The sequence below is a fragment of the Ceratotherium simum genome, chromosome 35, assembly GCF_057802395.1.
Source record: "Ceratotherium simum simum isolate JZ-2026a chromosome 35, ASM5780239v1, whole genome shotgun sequence".
Classification (NCBI taxonomy): Eukaryota; Metazoa; Chordata; class Mammalia; order Perissodactyla; family Rhinocerotidae; genus Ceratotherium; species Ceratotherium simum.
The window spans coordinates 2,156,089-2,178,964 of NC_141934.1; the positions used below are offsets into that span (position 1 = coordinate 2,156,089).

Consider the following 22,876-nt stretch of genomic DNA (forward strand, 5'->3'; position numbering starts at 1 on the left):
GGATCTTGAATTTGGCACTGGATTCTCAGATATCACATCAAAACCACAAGCGGTGAAAGAAAAAATAGGTAAGTTGGAATTCATCAAAATTAAGAATGTGCATCATGGGGCCGGCCCGGTGGCGCAAGTGGTTAAGTGCGCGCTCCGCTGCGGCGGCCTGGGCTTCACCGCTTCGGAACCCGGGTGCACACTGACGCACCGCTTGTCAAGCCATGCTGTGGCAGTGTCCCATATAAAGTAGAGGAAGATGGGCATGGATGTTAGCCCAGGGCCACTCTTCCTCAGCAAAAAAGAGGAGAATTGGCAGATGTTAGCTCAGGGCCGATCTTCCTCAAAACAAACAAACAAACAAAAAGAATGTGCATCAAAGTACACTATCAAGAAAGTGAAAAGACAACCAACAGAATGGGGAAAAATATTTATTTTTTTATGATTTTATTTATTTATTTATTTTTTCCCCCAAAGCCCCAGTAGATAGTTGTATGTCACAGCTGCACATCCTTCTAGTTGCTATATGTGGGACACAGCCTCAGCATGGCCAGAGAAGCGGTGCGAGGGTGCGCACCCGGGATCCGAACCTGGGCCGCCAGCAGTGGAGCGCGTGCACTTAACTGCTAAGCCACGGGGCCGGCCCGGGAAAAAATATTTAGAAAGCATAAATCTGATAAGATTTTAATATCCAGAGTATATAAAGAACTCCTAAAACTCAACAACAAACAACCCAACTTAAAAATGAGCAAAGGACTTGAACAGACATTTTCCCAACGAAGATTAAAAATGACCAAGAAGCACATCAAAGGATGCTCAACACCATTAGTAAAATTATGGAAATGCAAATCAAAACCACAATGAGATGCCACTTCACAGCCAGTAGGATGGCTATAATAAAAAGGAAAATAGCAAGTGTTGGTGAGGATGTGGAGAACCATAACCCTTGCACATTGCTGCTGGTGGGATTGTGAAATTGTGCAACCAGGGCGGAAAACAGCTTGGCTGTCCTCCAAAAGTTAAACACAGAGTTACCATATGACCCAGCAATTCTACTGTTAGGCATATACCCAAATAAATTGAAAACAGGTATTCGAACAAAAACTTGTACACAAATGTTCATAACAACACTATTCTCAATAACCAAAAGGTGGAAATAACTCTAATGTCCATCACCTAATGAATGGATAAACAAAATGTGGTAGAGCCATACAATGGAATATTTGGCTATAAAAAGAATGAAGAGGGGCCAGACCCGTGGCCTAGTGGTTAAACTCAGCGTGCTCTGCTTCGGCGGCCCGGATTTGAGGGCTTGGTTCCTGGGTGCGGACCTTACACCACTCGTCAGCGGCCATGCTGCAGCGGCGACCCAGTACAAAGTAGAGGAAGACTGGCAACAGATGTTAACCCAGGGCAAATGATCCTCAGAAAAAAAAAAATGAAGATGTATGCTGCAACATGGATGAACCTTAAAACATTATGCTAAGTGAAATAAGCCATACCCAAAGGACAAATATTGTATGATTCCATTTACATGAGGTATACAACAGGCAAAATCATATATAGAGAGAAGGTAGATTAGAGGTTACCAGGGCCTAAGGAGAGGGGGAATGGGCAGTTATTGCTTAATGGTTACCGAGTTTCTGTTTGGGGTGATGAAAAAAGTTTTGTAAATACAGAATGGTGATGGTTGCACAACATTGTGAATGTAAATTAATGCTACTGAATTATACACTTAAAAATGGCGAATTCTGTTATACATATTTCACAATTTTTAAAAAATGAATAATGTTAACATATCAAAGACCACTGAATTGTACACTTTAAATGGATAAACTGTATGATATGTGAATTATATCTCGATAAAGCTGTTTAAAAAAACGAGTTCTACTTTGCCACATACCATATGTGAGACTGTCAGCAAATTACACGAACCTCAAGTTTGTGCATAAAATGGGACTGGTGGCACCCACCCCACAGGGCAGCCATAAGGATTAACTAAAATACTCTCTGTGAAGCCCCTAGCTGATCGTTCTTCTTACTCAACAGCTATTACTACATACAGAAAACTGATGTCAGCATAATGACCAGGCTGGGACAGGCCTTGCCTGAACCACACTAGGGCCTCAATTTCATGGTATTCTCACCCAATTTACATATTATGGAAGAGGAACAAAAACTTTTTAAAGAACGATCGTCTCTAATTCACAACCCAATAAGAATATGATATGCTAGAAGGAAAAAAATGTTATTAAAAGTACAAGAACTTCCTAAAATTCTAAAGGACTTTCTAAAGATTCCTACTCTTTTGATAAGGGTCTGTGATAAAGGAAAGGAAAAAAGCACTTTCAGTACAGAAGTAGAATAAATCAAATTCCTAAAACTAGATGCTGTTAAGGACAACCGACACAACATCAATGTGCATGGAGGAGGAGCCTGTCAGTTCTGATGAAAAGCCCTGAGATTCTTACTAAGAAAATGAATGAGAGCTTGTAGGCATCTCTGACAAGCCTTGGTGAGATGGGGAATCACTGCTGGAATATGACAGGAGGGGAGACAGAGTGGTCCTGTTGGTTAGGAGGCTATGATTTTGTACAGATCTCCAGAGCTGAGTCAGATGCTTGATGATGAACATGTACAGACCTGACATCACTGTGGGTATAAACTACACATCACCCAGCCAGAGGAACTCACAGATGATCCCCAAGAGGTTAAAAAATACAACCAGTACTACTGAAACCTAGATTTGCTGTGCAGACAACTTCATCTCAGTAAGTAGAAGCAGTGATGAAGAAACGCTAATGTGAAGTTAATTCTAAAGAATGAAGCAAAACCAACTGGTTGAGTAGAAATCTGAGAATTCCAGGCCAGTAAACGAAGGAAGTGGTACCACTAGCCCTAGGAAGGGCAATTCAAAAGATTCCGAGACCACAAGTAATCCAACGACTAGGGGTTTCAAAATGGGGAAAAGACAATTCAAGAAGAAATTTGAACAACACAATCACAGATGACCCCAATGAGAGGGAAGAGCAAGTTATCTTGAGAATGCTGGTGAGCTCACACAAAGAACTCTGAATTCAGTCACAAAAAGAACATGGACCAAAGATGAAAGGATGCCCTATGCCAGTAAGGACAGATATCTAAGTACTGACCAAACATACTGGCAAGCAGGAATAAGCGTCCAACACTGGTCACCTGCCATGGACAATTACATCACAGGACACTGGTGGACCTATAAAGGGTCAAGTCTCTTGGTTTTCATTAAAACAGGGACAATGGTAAATTCTATAAAATGTAAAAGGTTAGTTTGAAATCAAACCTGGACAAAATTCTGGATGCAATTAGCAAACAGATGGTTTATGAGGATTTAGAATGGGAAATGGGGTATCTGGAAGGTAACATGGGCTCAAAGAAGAACAAGTCATGCTAGACCAAACTCACTGTCTTTTTTTAGATATGAAACATAAATCAGGACAGGCTGCAGAGGAGGACTATAGTACAAAGATCTGGATCATGCTTTTATGAAATTTGCAGTTACCATGAAACTGAGGGGGGTAACCAATATGCTACATGACATAATTAGGATTTTAAAAGATTCACAAGTGTACAGATGGTATACAACCAAAAAAAAAAGAACCTCGAGAGGGACAACTATAGGGCAACACACTGAAGTCTAAACATTCGGCTAGGCAAATACAGGAAGGGGGATTGTAGTAATTTGTTTATCTCTGGTGGAGGGCTAGAACGCAAGGAACTTTTTTTTTTTAGTATTTTATTTTATTCTTTTGCTGAGAAAGATTTGCCCTGAGCTAACATCTGTTGCCCATCTTCCTCTTTTTGCTTGAGGAAGATCTGCCCTGAGCTAACACCTGTGCCAATCTTCCTCTATTTTGTATGTGGGTTGCTGCCACAGCATGGCTGCCGCAAGTGGTCTAGGTCAGCACCTGGGAACCAAACCTCGGGCCACTGAAGCAGAGTGCACCAAACTTAACCACTAGGCCAAGGGCCAGCCCCAAGAAACTTAACTACCTGAGTCATCCAATAGGGAAGGAACCATTTCATGAGACTATACGTTCCAGAAGTTCCACAAAGACAGAGACCTTTGTTTTGTTCACTGCTGGATTCCAAACTCCTGAACAATGCCAGCCACATAATAAGCACTCAATAAACCTTTGCTGAAAGAGTGTTTTTGGAGGTGTCAAGTTGAGACCAGAAGGCCAATGGATTTAGATGCTATAAAAAGCTAAAAGCATTAGGAAGATGGTTAGACTAAATGATCTAAGTATCATTACAACTTGCCTTTCTCCTTGATTAATATCAATTCCATCCTGGGGCTGGCCCCGTGGGTTAGCGGTTAAGTGCGTGCACACTGCTACTGGCGGCCCGGGTTCGGATCCCGGGCGTGCACTGACGTACTGCTTCTCCAGCCATGCTGAGGCCACGCCCCACATACAGCAACTAGAAGGATGTGTAACTATGACATACAACTATCTACTGGGGCTTTGGGGGAAAAAATAAAAAATAATAATAAAAAAAAAAGCTTTTAAAAAAAAAAATTCCAGGGCTGGCCCCGTGGCTTAGCAGTTAAGTGCGTGCGCTCCACTGCTGGCGGCCCGGGTTCGGATCCCAGGCGCGCACTGACGCACCGCTTCTCCGGCCATGCTGAGGCCGCGTCCCACATACAGCAACTAGAAGGATGTGCAGCTATGACATACAACTATCTACTGGGGCTTTGGGGGGGGGGGAAATCCATCCTGAATCACTTTACACATCATTTGCAGCCTAAGAAATTGTTATTCTTCCTACACAGTCTGTTCCACTGACTTCGACTACCACAGACCCCTACCTTATGTCACCGACTGTTTTCTTAACCCATACCACAGGGGAATGCTCCACTTAAGCTCTACTTACACACGTGGATACAAATTTTCAGACAGCAAATACTCATGGGTGTGTATATCCAGAGTTAAGTACAATTCTGAAGATGCTAAGAAATTTCTTCCCTTTCTTTTCTAGTCAGTTAAGTATACTGGAATACAAGTATGTGAAAATGACATTATTATAGGGAGACTCAAGCATTTGCTCTAAATTATTTAAAAATCAATCAATAGGGTCTGGCCCGGTGGCACAGTGGTTAAGTTTGTGTGCTCCGCTGCAGCAGCCCAGGCTTCGGATCCCGGGTGTGCACTGATGCACTGCTTGTCAAGCCATGCCGTGGTGGCATCCCATATAAAGTGGAGGAAGATGGGTATGGATGTTAGCCCAGGACCAGTGTCCCTCGACAAAAAGAGGACTGGCGACAGATGTTAGCTCAGGGCTAATCTTCCTCACACACACAAAAAAATCAATCAATAAAAAGGTAAATTGCCGGCAAACTTCAGAACCTCCAACAATTGTGAGAAATTGGCTATTTCATGCCTCAACGAGGGCAACACAAGAAAATTGTTAATCTCCTCAGCCTAGCCCTTTGGTGATACAGTAACAGCCCACTTCCCCTGCTTTGTCTCTTGCCACTTTTGCCCTCTGCCCAACATACCCTGAGCTCCTACCAATCTGCAGCTACTCAGTGGTGTTAATCTTGTTCACACAAGCTCTTCTCACTGCCAGGAATGCCTTCCCCTACTTCACCCAGCTAACTTTCTTTTTTTTTTTTTTGTGAGGAAGATCAGCCCTGAGCTAACCTCTGATGCCAATCCTCCTCTTTTTTCTGAGGAAGACTGGCCCTGAGCTAACATCTGTGCCCATATTCCTCTACTTTATATGGCACGCTGCCACAGCATGGCTTGACAAGCAGTGCATTGGTGCGCACCCGGGATCCGAACCGGCGAACCCCAGGCCACAGCAGCGGAGCACGCTCACTTAACCGCTTGCGCCACCGGGCCGGCCCCGCACCCAACTTACTTCCATTCATCCTTCAAAACTCTAATTCAAGGGTCACCTCCTCCAGGAAGCCTTCCCAGACCAATATCCACCCAAACTCCCATCTCCTACCCCGATCCCCACTCTCCCTCCTACTCTGTGTTATCAGAGCACTTCCCACACTGCTGGTTTCTGTCTCTGTTTTCACTAGTTGGTAAACTCTTTGGTAGCAGGACGCTACAAGGCACCCCTCCCAGGTTGGTTGCATGAATGGATGATTAATGAATTCACATCTCGCAGAGCCGGGTACCTTTTAGGCTCAGAGAATTTAAGTAACTTGCCCAGGATCACACCAGGAAAAGCCAGGACTTGAATGCAGGTCCATGTTCTTTCCCTAACCCTCTTGCTTCTCCGCTGTGTCAGAACATGCAAATTTGACTACAGGGATTGTGTAACAAGTAGCAGCCTAGCTCCAAACATTCTCTTCTGACCAATGATCTACTTCTGGAAAGGGCCAGATCACTTCCCTCAACTTTCTTGTAGGGTGTGACCTGCTTCCCAGGAGCCCTTCCAGCCCTACTACACCAAGGGCATGGGAGAGCTCTGCTGTTTTCAAGGAGTGGGGACACTCACCACAATTCACCTTACAGAGGTACCAAGTGTTCCCTTTCAAACCAAATTCCAAGGATCAACTTGCTTCTTGAAAAGAGGTGAGCAAGAGAGGAGAGTGGCTAAACACAGACCTGTTTTAAAAATACCTCTTTAGGGCCGGCCCCGTGGCTTAGCGGTTAAGTGCTTGCGCTCTGCTGCTGGCGGCCCGGGTTCGGATCCCGGGCGCGCACCGACACGCCACTTCTCCGGCTATGCTGAGGCCGCGTCCCACATACAGCAACTAGAAGGATGTGCAGCTGTGACATACAACTATCTACTGGGGCTTTGGGGGGAAAAAAATAAATAAATAAAATCTTTAAAAAAAAAAAAGAAAAAAAAATACCTCTTTACTTGCAGGAATGTTCTTTTGAAAACCAAGTTTTATGGGGAAAAAAAAAAACTTGTGAAATAATTCAAGAAATAAGCTTCACCTAAGCCATCATCGTTCTCTGTAATGCTACCTCAAGGGCAATAACGAAGCTTCAATTACTGGCACATTTTGTCCTACTTGTCTCATCTATCTCACTTTAATTTTTATACTTTTCCTGGTAACCTAATTGCAGTAGTCCCAAGAGAGTTGTTTTTAACAAGATCAGACAGGCACCACTATTCCAATAATTTTATTTTTTTCTTTTCTTTTTTTTTTTGTGAGGAAGATCGGCCCTGAGCTAACATGCATGCCAATCCTCCTGGTTTTGCTGAGGAAGACTGGCCCTGAGCTAACAGCCGTGCCCATCTTCCTCCACTTTATGGGACGCTGCCACAGCATGGCCTGACAAGCGGTGCCTCGGTGCGCGCCCGAGATCCGAACCCGGGCCGCCAGCAGTGGAGCATGCGCACTTAACCGGTACGCCACGGGGCCGGCCCCCATATTCTAACAATTTTAGAAGGTAACATAATTCAAGCCTTTGACGAGGCTTACATGGCTAGGTTAGCGTCATGAGGAGGCTCAGGTGTGGAGACCTCTCTCTGGGGTCTGAGAAACTAGGAGAGCTGCATAGTGGCCAAATATATGGGTTATCTTAAAATATACATCATTAACCAGGCTCTTTCTCCTCATCCTGGTCTAAGGCACCTACCTACATATCCACTCACCAAGCTCTAAGTGATCTCCTCTACACTACCTGGTGTTCCTCTCTACAACCCCGCTGTGCACACTCCAAGGAACACACAGGAGAGACAGGGGTTTCTAAAACACACATCTTAGAGCCAAAGGTCAACAGGCAGGCATCCTAAACGGAGCAAAGCTTTAAACCCTAGCTCAGATAAGAACCCAATTCCTGACTTCCTTTATGGGGCTTGGTATTCTGACTAGGAGCCTCAACCCCCAAGGTTCTCACGCTGGTATGCCAACAATCAGCTGCCTAACACATGCAAGGCACACAAACTATGAATTCTAACACCCTACTCCTATGATGTAAAAATGCCTCAAAAGGCTGAAACCACTATGCAAACCGAAAGGTATTTAGAGCCCAGAACACTCCAAGTTATTTTAGGGCACCGAGGTATGGACTAGGCCAGAGATGTGCATCCGTGCAGGGGCAGGTCTGTGTGGGAATGAAAAAGCCAGAAGACCTAATCAGCCAGGACTCAACTTGTGGAGGCAGCTTCCTCTGGTTTCTTTCCTGTTCTGCCACTGGGAAGTATAAAAGCACCTGGGTTCTACCCAGACCCTGATCCCTACCACAAGCCTCAGATGCTCACTCTTTCCTTACAGCCAACATGAAAGGGGGGAGTAATCACGGACTCTGAAACAAACTCAGGTGTAGTTCACTCCGATATTACTCCTGGTCCAGAGAAAACTGAGGATAAACAATGGAAAAACACACAAAAATTACAGCTATCTTTTATCTGCTGGCAGGCTGTTTTGTGGGTTAAGTTTTGCTTTTCTGAAGCAACAGGCTTCATCCTTCTGCCATGCAGCTGGGTTGTCTCCTAAACCTGCCCTACTTTGACCTTGGGGCGAATACACAGAGAACAATCACTAACAATCTCAGTTTCTCTAACATATATGCAATTTGATAATACTAAGAGTATTCAACTGTAATCATATTACAATCATATTTACTTAACATTGTAGTTTATGGTTCACAAGTTATCAATAAATGAGATGGGAATCTCAAGCCAAATCCTATGTTCTGATAGAATATCTAAGCACCACCTCAGTAAAAAATAACAACACAAAAATATATGGGACTGTTCTAAAAACATAAATTTTTAAAATCTTATTTTTCAGATCCTTCTGTCCTTTCTCTCCCCAGGCACACCACGGGGTTTGTGCTCAGAAATGGTCACTGTGGGCTTATCGGATATCTCACCAAACTTTTACTTTCTGCAATACAGTTTCACCCCTCCAAACAGGCTCTTCAACACTGGTCTTCAGGACTCCTTTGTATTTTGGCAAGCCACAGTAATATGCTAAGCTTTGCAAGAGTCTTCTTTTAAAGGCAGTTTATGTTTAGTTAGAAGAACATGACTTGGCAATTAAAATGTTCAAGTTCTATTTCATGCTACTATAACTTACAACATCTCTAGTAAGTAAAGTCTGAGATATTTTACAATTATTCCTCTGCCTAGCTGAAGAGAAATTCTAAGACACTTACTTATATTTCTCCTCAACTGATCACAATGTTAGAAATATGGAGCTATACAAGTGGCTCTGTGTCTGTATGCTGAGTTTGTTTCTAGGTCATGGGTCTTGCTTAACCATCATCTTTCCTTATTGGAAAGAAAACCAACTACTGTGAGACTAACTCTAGGAGGCTTTGGGAGCAGAAGAGAGCAGGCAGGTTGAAAACTTGGGAGAAAAAAGGAATAGGAAAGGACAAAAGAATCATGTGGAACACTCACAGTGGATCTTCCAAAAATCACTCAATTCTCTTATTCCCATGAATATAACTTTAAATGAGCAGTTATTACTCTGCAGAAACGAAATTAAAACTAAAAATGAAAACTGAATGTCAAAGGACCTGAAAAACTAGCCTTAGTAGATTTTACCTCTAATGCCAAGGCAGTCTTGTCGTAAGCACAGGGTACTCTTTTCTGGATTGCTTTTGCAAAGACAGGTCCATTCTGTGTGGATGGCAAAGGGTTGATCGCTGCCCCAGGAGTACCGGAAACTGCAGGTAGAGGAGTTGTGGTCTGAGGTTGAGCATACGCATGAGCAGGTTCTGGGATCCCATAACTGTTGGAATTCCTATTTCCATGCTTTCCGTGTGGTGAGGATCTCACAAGCTTTTCAACATAAGGGACAGGAATCATCCCAACCCGACCATCCTTGTTCCGGGCACTCCACCACTGTTCTTCAGGCTTCTCTATTATCACCAGGATCTCACCCTTCTTAAAGGGCAGGTCTTCGGCATCATTCCCAGGAAAATCATAGAGAGTCCGTACATACTCCAGATTTTCTTCTGCCGTAGGCAGGTTGGGTGCTGATACAGACCCCACTGGCAGGCTCGGATACCTTAAGAGAGAAAGAAAATTAAGAGAAAAATCTTACTCTATACCAGTGTTTCAAACCATTCTCCTATATAATGAATTATTTCCCTCTCTATATTCTAAGAAGTTCTGTCACACTGTTTTACTTTCTGTTGTTTGCATTGCAACAGAAGTTAATATCCTGAATATGCCTTCTAAAATCACATGTCGAGTGTATACACACACACGCCCCATATCTCTTTTACAGGAACTCTTTGTTTACAAACAGAGATACTCGGTCTGAATTTATTTTTAAAATCTCCAGTAACTTCAGTAGCTGCCTTCCACCACACACTCTTTCTCCCAGTCCTAATCTATGGCATGCATCCTGCACACTTCCCTGCTCACCCAGAGAGATGACAAAGGCCTCTGTCTGTGTCCCTTAAAATACAAAAACCAGAAAAGTGTTTATACACTTACCAAGTTAAAAATAAAACCCATATTGCATCTTGTACAGGAATCACATCTGACCACCAAAATGAAAACATGTGAAAGTCTTCACTGCAAAACTCACAGGCAAGAGCGTTCATCTAAGCATCAGTCCATAGACACCACTACACCCCTCTGTTGTGCTCAGAGATTCACGCGTATTTGCCTCGTATGCTGTAGGATGTGCTCCCAGAGTCAGTTATAAAAGCACAGTCCCTGCTCTCCAGCAGCACCTCACCTGAATACCCCTTCTGCAAAAGAAGTGCAGTCTCTCTTCACCTAAGAAATGTTCTGAAAAGTAGCAAATACACCAAGTTTTGGAAAAAACTATTTTACCATAAGCTTTCCCCCCACCCCAACTTTTCTAAAGCACAGAATCTACACCCAAGTAACAAACCTTGGGCTTCAACCAAAGAGCCTGCAACTCTTTAGGATGTGACTTTGCCTGCAGGACCATCACCAGAGTCTGGGTCTAGAACAGCCCGAGGGAGTAAGCTAGGATATGCTTTCCCACTGATTAGGGTTTCCAATTTGTTTTACCTTCAATTAGCTCATGGCCATTCTCTTTCTTTCTTTCCCCTAATAAATGATCAAAAAGTTATTTCATGTACCAACATGCTCTCCTATGTTGAAGCATTTTAATTAAATAAAAAAGTTTCCTTTATAAAAAGCGTCACCATATTACAACACTCAGAAAAAAAGGAAAACAGGAGAGAAAACAATCCCATAGTTCCCACCCTAACGTAACTACAATTCTCCTTCCCTTCTTCTCCCCTCCCACCAGCCCAGTTTATAGCTTTGCGAGTCTTGTGCATGCCTGTGGCAGTTTTTCTGCCTAATATCACACCACAAGTGTCTCCCCACATAACTGGTCTTCCTCACAATCACTTTTACGGCCACATAACATTTCATTCTGCGAGCCTGCTGCAATGAAGCATCCCTGTGTTCCTGGATATATAGTTTTTCCTTCTCCCTATTTAATCATCATTGTCACAAATTCTTTTGAGTATATTTTCCCTGTGTTAGATTTTTTGTAGCGCCTGGATTCTCAGAATAAAGAACAGGAATATTTTCATGGCCCTTGATACATACTGCCACACTACTTTACAAAAGGCAGTCTTCATAATTTGGCAAAACTTACATCTTGTCAATGTAAATGACTAGCTTCACAAGAGTCAGAATACCATGGAGCTTGGAGCTTGATTTAAAACCTCAAAGGCCTTATATATCAACAACCTGATAACTAAGGGGCAATGAGTATATCTAAAAAAGAGACAGCAGGAGTAGTAGGGAGCAACAGTAATGAAGAGCTGACACTTATGACCTGTGCCAGACACTGTTTGCAGACATTACTTAATCCTCACAGTAATCCTGTGAAGTAGATGCTGTTATTATCCCCATTTTACAGATGAGGAGGCCAAAGCAGGGGTTAGATTTGCACTCAGGCAGTATGGTTCTAGAGTCCTCGCTCATAACCTCTAAACTAGTCAGCCTCAGGGATAAACCCTGCATCTTTCAGGTGTGTGAGAATTAATGTCATAACATCTGTGAAACATTCACAACAGTTCCTGCCCAGCACCGAGCATCCAATTAGCTCCCCGCCCCCTTTAAAGTACACCCTTGTTCCTATCACAAGGGCCACAGAGATTCTGTGAAGTTTGGGTAGTAGTACACAAATCTCAGACACTTTACTAAGAGCACAACTGGTTCTATCTCATACCCCATCCAAGGGTATTTTACTGTTTGTATAGTTAAAAGTTAAAAGCAGTTAGAGGGCTGGCCCGGTGGCGCAGGTGGTTAAGTGCGCGTGCTCCGCTGCGGCAGCCCGGGGTTCGACAGTTCAGGTCCCGGGTGCACACCGACGCACCACTTGGCAAGCCATGCTGTGGCAGCATCCCATATAAAGTGGAGGAAAATGGCCACGGATGTTAGCCCAGGGCTGATCTTCCTCACAAAAAAAAAAGTTAAAAGCAGTTCTACAACACAGACCGTGAGGACACCACTATAGCTTCAGTGGGGATTAAAACTAATAATCCATTTACCCAGGTAGGCACTGGCCCTACTATGTACCAAGAACTTGGGGGACAAACGATGAATTAAAACCAAGTTCCTGTTCTCAAAAGACTGTCAATTTAGTAGAAGCAGAGATTGGAAGGCAAATGAGAGCACAAAGTGGAATCAACGTGTGTCATGACAGAAGGTGATGGCATCAAGGAGCACTCCAAGGAAGGCGTGAGTTCTGCTAAGGGTCAGGAGAACAGGCAAGGAGGTGATGCACAAAAACATGAAGACTAGCCCCCTTTGAAGCTGAAAGATTTTGTGGAAGACAGGCTTTTATATTTAGGTTCTGCATCAGAAAAAGACTAGAGGCCCCAAGGTTCAAACGCTCCCTTCCCCAGCTTACCCACAGCTCATGGGGCACAGAGCTGGTTCCTACAAGCAGAGATCAGGAGCTTTGCTGGTGAGGCTCCCCAGAGGTCGGCAAACTTAAAGGGTTGGTACATGTTTGAACCTTTGCGGGCTACGTATGGCCTTTGTCGTATATTTTTCTTTTTTTTTACACAACCCTTTAAAAATGTAATAACCATTCTTAGCTCCAGCACACTCAACAAAAATTAACCTGTGTGGGGCCGGCCCCATGGCGTAGTTTGGCGTGTTCCGCTTTGGCAGCCTGGGTTCACGGGTTTGGACCCCGGGCGCAGACCTGTACCACTCATCAGCCACCACTGTGGCGGCGACCCACATATACAGTAGAGGAAGACTGGCACAGATGTTAGCTCAAGGCTAATCTTCCTCAAACAAAAAAAGGGAAAAAGAAAAAACAAAAAACCACCTGTGAGTCTGGCCTAAGGTTTCACAAACTACAGCCTGTGGGCCATATGGCCTACCACATGGTTTTGTAATCAAGTTTTAATAGAAAACAGCCAAGCCCATTCACTTATGTATTATCTACGACTGCTTTTGTGCTATAAGGACATAACTGAGTAGTTGTGACAGAGACTGTATGGCCCACAAAGCTTACAATATTTATTATCTGGCCCTTGACTGAAAGTCTGCTGATTCCTGGTCAAGATTACTGGGTTAAAGGAGGCAGACAGCACTTTTCAACTTTCAACACTTCCCTGGTGAGGGGTGTGTGTACAAATCTGATAAAGATGGAAGACAGCTTATACTTTCCCCACCACTATACTGCTACAGTGATCGTGTAGTTCACTTTCTAATTCAGTACATGCACATATACCCCTAAATTTGACATAAAATCAATCTCCCAGCCACATCCCTGACATAAATTCATGTCCACCTCATGTTCTCAAATTCATGTATTTATCAAAATCCGCTGCAAATTACATTAGTTCCACTGTAGGGAGGAAACCATGATGACAGGAGGTCAGATATACTTGCCCTTTCTATCAGGCCCCATGGCGCAAAGAAATATGAAACATAAGTTGGAACAATTCATTATTTCTCAATCATTTCACAGTTTGTTCCTTGTTCAAGACTGTAAACAGCACCCATCAATTTCCCTTTTAAAGTTTACATACTAAGAGTTTTCCAAGCCCTTTCAAACACACTAGACCCATGCTTCTCCCTCTTGTGCCTATGGTCCATGGCACACTTTGAGGAGACCCTAGATGACTAACTGGTTACTGGCTTTTCTTAGCTAATGACAATGAACCTCTCTCCTCTTTTGATCAAAAGCATTCTCAGCTTCATGACTAAACCACAGATAAAACATTTTCTTTAAATCTGAGCATTAATACCTTCTAAGCTTAAAATCTCCTTATTCATGCTAAAGAAGCAATACAATCAACTTCTGGTGGGACAGAGTTTCAAAGCTACTGGTGATGTTCTGGGTTTTTAAAGGGGGTACCTGGATATTGAAGATTTTTTTTTATTATATACATGTATACACACATTCTCTCATATGTATGAAATATTTCACGATAAAAAGTTGGAAAACAAAACAGATGGTAAAAGAACCGATTCCAAGAAGACTGACTAAATACCTCTCTAGTGAAAATGCTTTTAGGTAAGGTAAACCTTCTTCACCACTCAGTGGCAATGAACACTGAGGACCTCTTCCTTCCATCTCTGGGCATTCATACGGCTCTCCTCCTTCTATGCCCATGGCTGCTTCTCCAACTCCTTCCACAGCTCCTCTGTTCATTCCTGTTCTGCTCATTCTGGGGATTCCATCTAAGCTTAGACACCCAAATCTATATATTTAGCCCCCAACTCTTTTCTCAATAACCAACCCATCAGATTGCTAAACACCACCTGGATTCCGTGTTGAAAACAATCATCCCCCCCACACTGATCCTTTCTCGTTTCTTCTCTCAGTTAAAGGCACCACCATTCAATCATCCCTCAAGTCATACCTCTTCCCTCACCTTCTACATGCAATTGCAAGTAGAGTGCAAGACTCAGTTTCCACTTTATATTCCCAACACATTTGATCTTAGTTCAGCTTCTCACAATCCCTTCTCCTGTAACAGCCCTTAATGAGTCCCACACTCCAGACTCTCTCCCTACCCAGTCCCACACCAGAGTAGTTTCTAAAAGAGTAAAACTGACCATGATGATACTCTTCTTAAAAACTTTAGATAGCTCCCATTGTTAAACTCATTTACAAAGCACAGCAGGCCCTTTACAGTTTAGCATTAAATTACATTAGCTGCTGCCCATCACTCACAGTAATTACAACTCTGTGCCTTTCTCAACAGGCACTGCCACCACCTCTTCTACCTCATATACTTGTTCTCATCCTTCAAGAATCAGTTGAAAGAGCACCTCCTCTTTCAAGCCTTCTCTGATCTCTTAGTTGATCAGCCTTTCTTTTAAGCTCCTATGGTATTCTATTTTAATTTGTTCAATATACTGAGCTCCTCAAAGTCTAGAACCATGGTTTACTCCCAAATTGGGCTTTGGTATAGAATAGGCCTCAATATATTAAAATTCCTGCTAATAAAATTAAAATGCCAAAGACACAGGGAAGCATTTTCCATTCCTATTTCTATTCTTTTTTCCTTCTGAAAACACAAACGCTTCGGGACTCCAATTCCCTAAACCTGGTTTAATTCTGTTATACAGACAAGGAAATCCTGTGTGCTGCCTGGTTTGCCGTCCAAGCCTCTTCATCTCACTACTGCTCCACTCGTGCTCTTAGCCATCATTCCAGACTAGTTGCCACATGCCTGGCGGCCCCACCTTAATTGTTATGATCTTAGCTCACACTCTAGGATAATCTGAACTCCCACTAATAAGCATTGCCCCCTTTTACTTATCAGAAATAACTAAAATATTTTAGTCTGAAGGAATCTTGGAAATAATCTAGTCCAATTGTTCAGATCAAAATGAAATTTCTTTCTTAGGTAAAAAATTCTGAATTTGAGTCTTAAACAAGAAAAGTCACAAATCAAATGGCTACGAGTACTTTATATGCCATGGGAACACAACTCTTAACTGGGCAAGCTTCCATTTCCAGCATGACAATGTTCTTGTATCTCACTTGAATCGAATTTAGATCATTTAAATTACTGATAAGAAAGGCAGGGCCGGCGGTTAAGTGCGAGCGCTACTGGCTGCCCGGGTTAGGATCTCGGGCGCGCACCAACGCACCGCTTGTCCGGCCATGCTGCGGCCGCGTCCCACATACAGCACTAGAAGGATGGGCAACTATGACATACAACTATCTACTGGGGCTTTAGGGAAAAAAAGGAGGACTGGCAATAGATGTTAGCTCAGAGCTGGTCTTCCTCAGCAAAAACAGGAGGATTAACATGGACGTTAGCTCAGGGCTGATCTTCCCCACAAAAAAAAAAAGAAAGAAAGAAAGAAAGAAAGGCAAAGGTCTATTTATGGTGCTGAATTCTATGCTAATCAAAATTACTGGTAATCCTTCTCCCCTACTCCTAAGTATAAAAGTCCAGATTTGAGTTCCCTTAAATATTTGGCACAGGGGATGTGGGAGGAGGTGTGACTGTGCTGCCTGTGATATCCTCTAGTCCATGGAGGGCTTGGTTTCTGTTTCACAAGTGTGAAGGTCCTCCTCTGGGCGCTGAGGTTAGGCGGAGCATCCTTTCTCCCTTCTCCCACACTACTTTATCGTATTAGATAGCATGGAAACAGCCTTTTAAAAAATCTCAGTAACCAGTAAGCTCCCCAAGAGCATGACAGGGACTGCTGATTCAATGTTAGATCCATATTACCAGGTACATGGGATGTGCTAAGTCTGTTGAGTAAAAAACAAGATTTTCTCTAAGGGTCACCTTGTCTCAGTTTTAAAATTTTTACTTCTCATAAGTTTTCTCCTAGCCTTTACATAACTCCATAAGCTAGAACCAGAAAATTTTATAAGCAAAGCAAGCTACGCAAAACACCCTTTCCAAGTTTCAAAACCATGGGAAAACATATTTCATATCTAAACGATCCACTCAGAAACCTTCTGAAACCTTCTGTTGTTAAACTGGAAATAGGCTCTATCAAATAAAAACACTGGGGCTTACCTGAATACTAAACGTAACTTAATAAGGGGCCGGCCGGGTGGCGCAAGCAGTTAAGTGCGCGCGCTCCGCTACGGTGGCCCAGGGTTCGCCGGTTCAGATCCCAGGCACGCACCGATGCACCGCTTGTCAAGCCATGCTGTGGCGGTGTCCCATATAAAGTGGAGGAACATGGGCACAGATGTTAGCCCAGGGCCAGTCTTCCTCAGGAAAAAGAGGAGGATTGGCAGATGTTAGCACAGGGCTGATCTTCCTCACACACACACACACACACACACACAAAAGTAACTTAATAAACAGAATCTTAACAATGTTTATACTCAAATAAAATGGAGGTGAAAACCACCACAGGATTTCTGTTTATCAAATTATTTGTAATATAAAAATTACACACACATGCAGAAAGAGAATCCTTTAGGGTCATTCAAAATCAACAAAAAGCCACCTGACACGATACTTCTTGGGGGTTAAATTTAAAATCCACTACAGGAATACCACAAATACAGAAAGCAATTAATAAGATAAACCTACAGGACTCAAAAGTTACAAATATACCAAGTCATCTTTGTTTCTTCCTTTCTCTTCTCCCATCATTCCCTCCCCCATCAGAAACATCAAAATAGGCACCTCCAAGCCATAGCTCTGTCACTATATATGATATCTATATGACCTATGACACACATGTCATCAGTCATCATTTTACACCTGGATTATAGTAACAGTCCCAGGTCACTCCCCTGCTTCAAACTCCTTCCACAGCACCCACTGCACTTTAAATAAAATCCCATTTCTTTGCCTTGACCATCATATCTCCAAACTCTTCTTATATGAGCCACTTCTTTAAGAACCACACTCCCAACAAAGACTGTCTTTCTCACCTCAGGACTTTGTGTAAGCTCCTCCCTATGCTTGTAAGGCTCTTACCCTCCTTTTAGCACAAGCCTTCCCAAGGCTTGCTTCTTCTCTACCCTTAGGTAGTTTCATGCTTTCTCTGACCACACCACCTCAGGTAGGTCCCTTCTATTATATTCTCTCAGGCTAGGTTTATTTCTTTCATAGCATTTATTAATCTTATAAGTATTTTTTTTCTACTTTTTAGTCTGCCTCCTTCACTAAAATATAAGTTCCATGACGGAGAAAATATGTCTGTCACCCATCTTTCCTAGTACCTATCACTGGGATATAATTCTCCTCTAATCTTTTTTTGTTTGTGAGGAAGATCGGCCCTGAGCTAACATCTCCCAATCCTCCTCTTTTTTTTGTTGTTGAGGAAGACTGGCCCTGGGCTAACATCCATGCCCATCTTCCTCTACTTTATATGGGCTGCCGCCACAGCATGGCTTCACAAGCGGTGCGTCGGTGCGCGCCCAGGATCTGAACCGGCGAACCCCAGGCCGCCACAACGGAGCGCGTGCACTTAACCGCTTGCGCCACCGGGCCGGCCCCCAAAGTATTTTAATAAAATATAAAATTAAAAGTTAAGGAAGAGTGCAATAAAAAAGATCAGACAGAACAAAACAAGCACCAGTTCTTAAATTCTGACTTTTCGATAAGCAAAAGGAACTACTAGCCAAGGGGCATGAAACTTTTATTTTTTCCCCCAAAGCCCCAGTAGATAGTTGTATGTCATAGCTGCACATCCTTCTAGTTGCTGTATGTGGGACGGGGCCTCAGCATGGCCGGAGAAGCGGTGCATCGGTGCGCGCCCGGGATCCGAACCCGGGCCGCCAGCAGCGGAGTGCGGAGCGCACGCACTTAACCGCTAAGCCATGGCCCCGGCCCAGCATGAAACTTTTTAAAGCTAAACCACTTAATTGATCCTGTTTGGGGTGTGAAGAAGCATTATACTGATTTTTGCATTTGGCCAAGGCTTTACTAGCCTCTAGTTTTCTACAAAGGCTAAAAACATTTCAAACCAAATCCATGAATCTCAGGCTTTCCTGAAATTCAAATCCATTAACTCCAAATCCATTAATTCAGATGCAACCCAAAGACGCAGTATAACAAAGCAAATCAAGTCAGGATCTAATTCAACCAGCATTGTGATCACCCTCCAAGATATCAGGGAAAATTAAAAAGTAAATTACAGCCACATGCCTCGGGCAGAAGGCACAGAGAAGGAGAAACAATTATAGCTGAATGTGAGGGGGAGGGTCAGGGAAAGGCCCTATTATTTGTGAGGGGCCTGGAACAACAGGTAGGATTTCACTGGTCAGGAGTGGAGTGGCGTTAACGCTGTCAATGAAGAGCCAACAGCCTGAGTAAAGGTACAAAGCTGTGAGGAGGTGTGTAGGGATGGCTACCAGGGACTGAGTGAGTGGCCTTCGTGAGGCTGCAGTAAAGGAAGGATGAGAGGGAGCGAGGACACGCATCAAAGACAGAAAGTTCCGCCTGCTACCTGGGAAGACCAGTGTATGGAAAATTTGGATTCGTTCTTGTGGGTACTGGGAAGCCACTGCAGCATCTCCCTTTTTCTCCTTCTAGAAGGGGATCAAGCCATTTACTCATACTTGTTGAGACAGCTGTATTACAGTACCTGTCACCTCAAAGAAAGCACAATACCCTGCACATAACATGGCTTAATAAATGCCTGAAATTAATGACATCATTCACCACCGCAAGTTAGTAAAGTAATTTACTTAAACACATTAAAAATCTCATTACAGTGGGTTCTAAGATTCTCCCCAAGCCCTTATATTGGAATTATATTGTGCTCAAAGTTGACTCCAATTACCAGCATCTTTGGGGACCTGGAGGTTTCACCAATCAGATTCCTGGGGTCTACATCTTTGTTATACAGTATTTGATTTATAATCACTTTCTCCCACTTTTTAAAGTCCATTTAGTTCAGTAGTTAATCTAGTACAGTCATTATAATATCATGGTTTTGTTTCCTCTCTATATCTATTCCACAGAAGCAACACTTAGGCATCCAGTGGGCGCTTCATAATTAATTATAATAGCTTTCAATGTTTAAAGTTCAGAGTTATATCTTGTCAGCAAAATCTATAAAGTCAGAAACATCTCATTCTGAAACATCTCTATTAGCATCCTCTCCATTTAAATAGATGCTTAAGAAACAAATTAGGCAATGAAATACTTTTTATTTTTAAAATTCTAGGCAATTTCTTCAGCTCAAATTTGGCACAATTTAAATAAAAGAAACCTCTGACAGAATACTGATTAAGACAAATTAAAGCAAATAATCAAATAAAAAATGCATTTTACTTACAAAAGAGAATAGAATTAAGATAACTGTCATTCAAAAATTTCCCTTAGTAAGTAACATCTTAGCCTTACTCCTCCTTGGAATTTAACCAAATTAATTTCTAGCCTATTAATGGTCCATCTTGGGAGGAAACTATAAAATAAAAATTCAAAAAAATGTTCCCGCTGAAGCCAATGCACCTTCTTTTAAAATTTTGTAATTAATACATTATAAAACAGGTGTCTGGCTTATTTCAAACTTGGCATCAAGGTATCAATATATAGTTGAAATTTGAGTTAAAGGTTTCTGTTTTTAAACGCTAAAGCATTTTCATTTGCCGACTATTCCAAAGGCTGCAGTCCAAGGGTTCTTGATCTGCAGTAACCTGGAGTGCACACATCTGCAGGGAGTCCAAGAACCTTGAATGCTGTGCACACTTGTGCGTACGTGCATTTTTGGGGGGAGGGGGATGCCACGGCTATCTTCAGATTCTCAAAGTCTATAGCCCAAAAACACCACCACCATCACCCTGCTTTATTATGATAACCAAATAAAGAACGCGACGAAAAACAAAAAGCGTACATTTTAACTATGCAATCGCCGTTAAGCACGTTTAAAACGCATCCCCTCACCCAGTGACCCAGATCCTGACAGTAGCCTTCCGTTCGGAATGCCTTCTGGAAAATAATTTGGTTCAGAATGGGGACAAATAGGTTCAGTCACACCCCCGCCCCCTCTTCGATCGACCCCAAGCGAACCAACCCGGCCCTTCTCGACCCTCCTCCGCGGTCGGGGTGGGCTGCGCGCCTACCTGGGCGCGGGCTCGATGAGGGTGGTGGTGTCCAGGTAATGGATCTTGTAGAACTCCAGCAGGGCGGGCAAGTGGTCAAACTCCTGGTCCCCGATCTTAAAACGGCGGTTGGGCAGCGAGTTGATGATGTAGTGGGAGACCCGCGAGTTCTCGGACACGGACAGCACATAGTCCCCGGGGCAGGTGGAGGAGTCGCGGACCAGGAACACGCCGTGGCGCTGACCTTGGAGCCGGGTCTGTGCCTCTTGGCGCGACACCGGCCCCATGTACCAGGCGGAGCGGTCTGAGGAGTCGAACCTGGCGGAGGACATGGTGTCGGAACGGGGCCCTGCGGCGGGTCGGGGCGCGGCTGCTCTCGCCTGCTCTGGTCGCCTCTGCCCGACAAACGGCTTTGGGGCCGAAGAAGGGCCTCGACACACCTCGAGGCGCGCTTACAAGGCCGAGCCAGCACCTTCCTCTCGGCTCCGGGCCCGCAGCATCCCCCGCCGCCGCCGCCCGCCTGCTCCGGGGTCGCCTCACGGAGGGAGCCGGCTCGGGGAATGCGGGGCAGAGCCCGGGGTCGGGGCGGGCGAAGCCGAGCCGCAGCGGAGGCCGCCCCGGGGTCTCGGGCTGCCCAGCGTACCAGGGGTGCGCTCCAGTCACTTCTGGCCTGGAACGCGCCGGCCTCGCGCCCCTACGGCTCTGCACCGACCTCCGCCGCCACTCCAAGCACTAAACTCCAGGGAGAGTCGCGCCTCCGGGGCGGTTTTGCCCAGCCCGTTCCCAACAGCCACAGCAACAAAATGGCGGACGCGGGAGAAGCACCCGGCCACCTCCCCCTCTGGTCAGCACGCTCCGTCTGCGCACGCGCAGCCCCCGGCTCCCAGCTGCCGCCGGGGCCCTCCCCGTGACGTCAAGCAGCGCAGCCAATCAGGAGCGCGGTGGTGACCGTCCGGGCGTGCGCGGCTCTCGCCCGCTCCCGCGTTCCGGGAGGAGGCGGAGGCGGAGGTCGCGGAGGCGGGCACTCCCTTCCTGGACGGCGGTGTGCCGCCGGGGGCGCTGCCGCTGCCGGGTCTCCTTGAGCTGGCAGGAAAACAGCTGGACTCGAGAGGGAGCGGCTTTTCGAAAACCTGCTCTGGGAACAAAGCGTAACGTGCAGGCCTAATCTGCGGCCTGGGAGGCGTGGCACTGAGGTGACCTGGCCGGCCGAGGGGCCCAAGGGGACCCGCACTAACGGAGACCGACGGGCGGACAGGCCCCGATGGGTCGAGGTGGCTCAGGAAGGAGACCGCGGGGGCTTAGGTGACCGGCAGATGGGCCCGAGGTGGCCTGGTAGGCTAAGGGACCCAGAGTGGCCAGGTGACCCGACAGGCACAAGTATAGGGTGTGAAGGTTGTATTGGCAGGATTAAGTGGTTTAGGAAGTCTACAGCCTGGGGTAATCTAGCCATCACTGGCGCTGAATTACTGCAAATAAAATGCAAACGCCTCTGGGGCGTGGCTTGAAGGCCTCGCCTGCTCCGGATTCTGCCTGCTGCTCCGAGTTAACCTCCCTCCATTCCCCCTTGCTTACCCCGCTCCAGCAGTGCCCTCTAGCCTGTCTACCAGCCCACCCCTGCCCTCCCCACTGGAATGTAAATTTTAAGAGAGCGGGAATCTTGTCTATCTTGTTCACCTCTGGGCCTAGCAAAATGTGTCTGGCCCTGACTTGATGCTCAAATATTTGTTGAATGAATGACTACTGAAAAAAACCTCAGGCAACTGGTGCTGGATTATTGGTAGCACCACCCCTGAAACTGGACAGACAAGAAAGTAACTGGACAGACAAGAAAGTATGTCCAAAAAGGGAGATGCAGGCAGTACAAACCCACGCTTAGATCCCTCTGTCAGTGGAATTTCATTCTGGCCGTTTGCACCCTCCCTCCTCCCCAGATTGAACATATCCTAGATTGTAGGGTGATAGGTGATGTCC

At 44.7% G+C, this 22,876-nt stretch overlaps 1 protein-coding gene across 1 annotated transcript in view; it reads right to left on the bottom strand.

Annotated features, from left to right (window-relative positions):
• Positions 1-21,744, bottom strand: part of CRKL (CRK like proto-oncogene, adaptor protein) — a 36,285-nt gene extending 14,541 nt beyond the window's left edge. Inside the window, exons 1-2 of the mRNA XM_004442369.3 lie at positions 20,927-21,744; positions 9,496-9,961 (exon numbers count right to left, since the gene is read on the bottom strand). Coding sequence (XP_004442426.1) covers positions 9,496-9,961; positions 20,927-21,237 — 777 coding nt within the window. The 5' untranslated portion in view covers positions 21,238-21,744. The remainder of the gene's footprint in view (positions 1-9,495; positions 9,962-20,926) is intronic.
• Between the last annotated feature and the right edge of the window lie 1,132 nt (positions 21,745-22,876).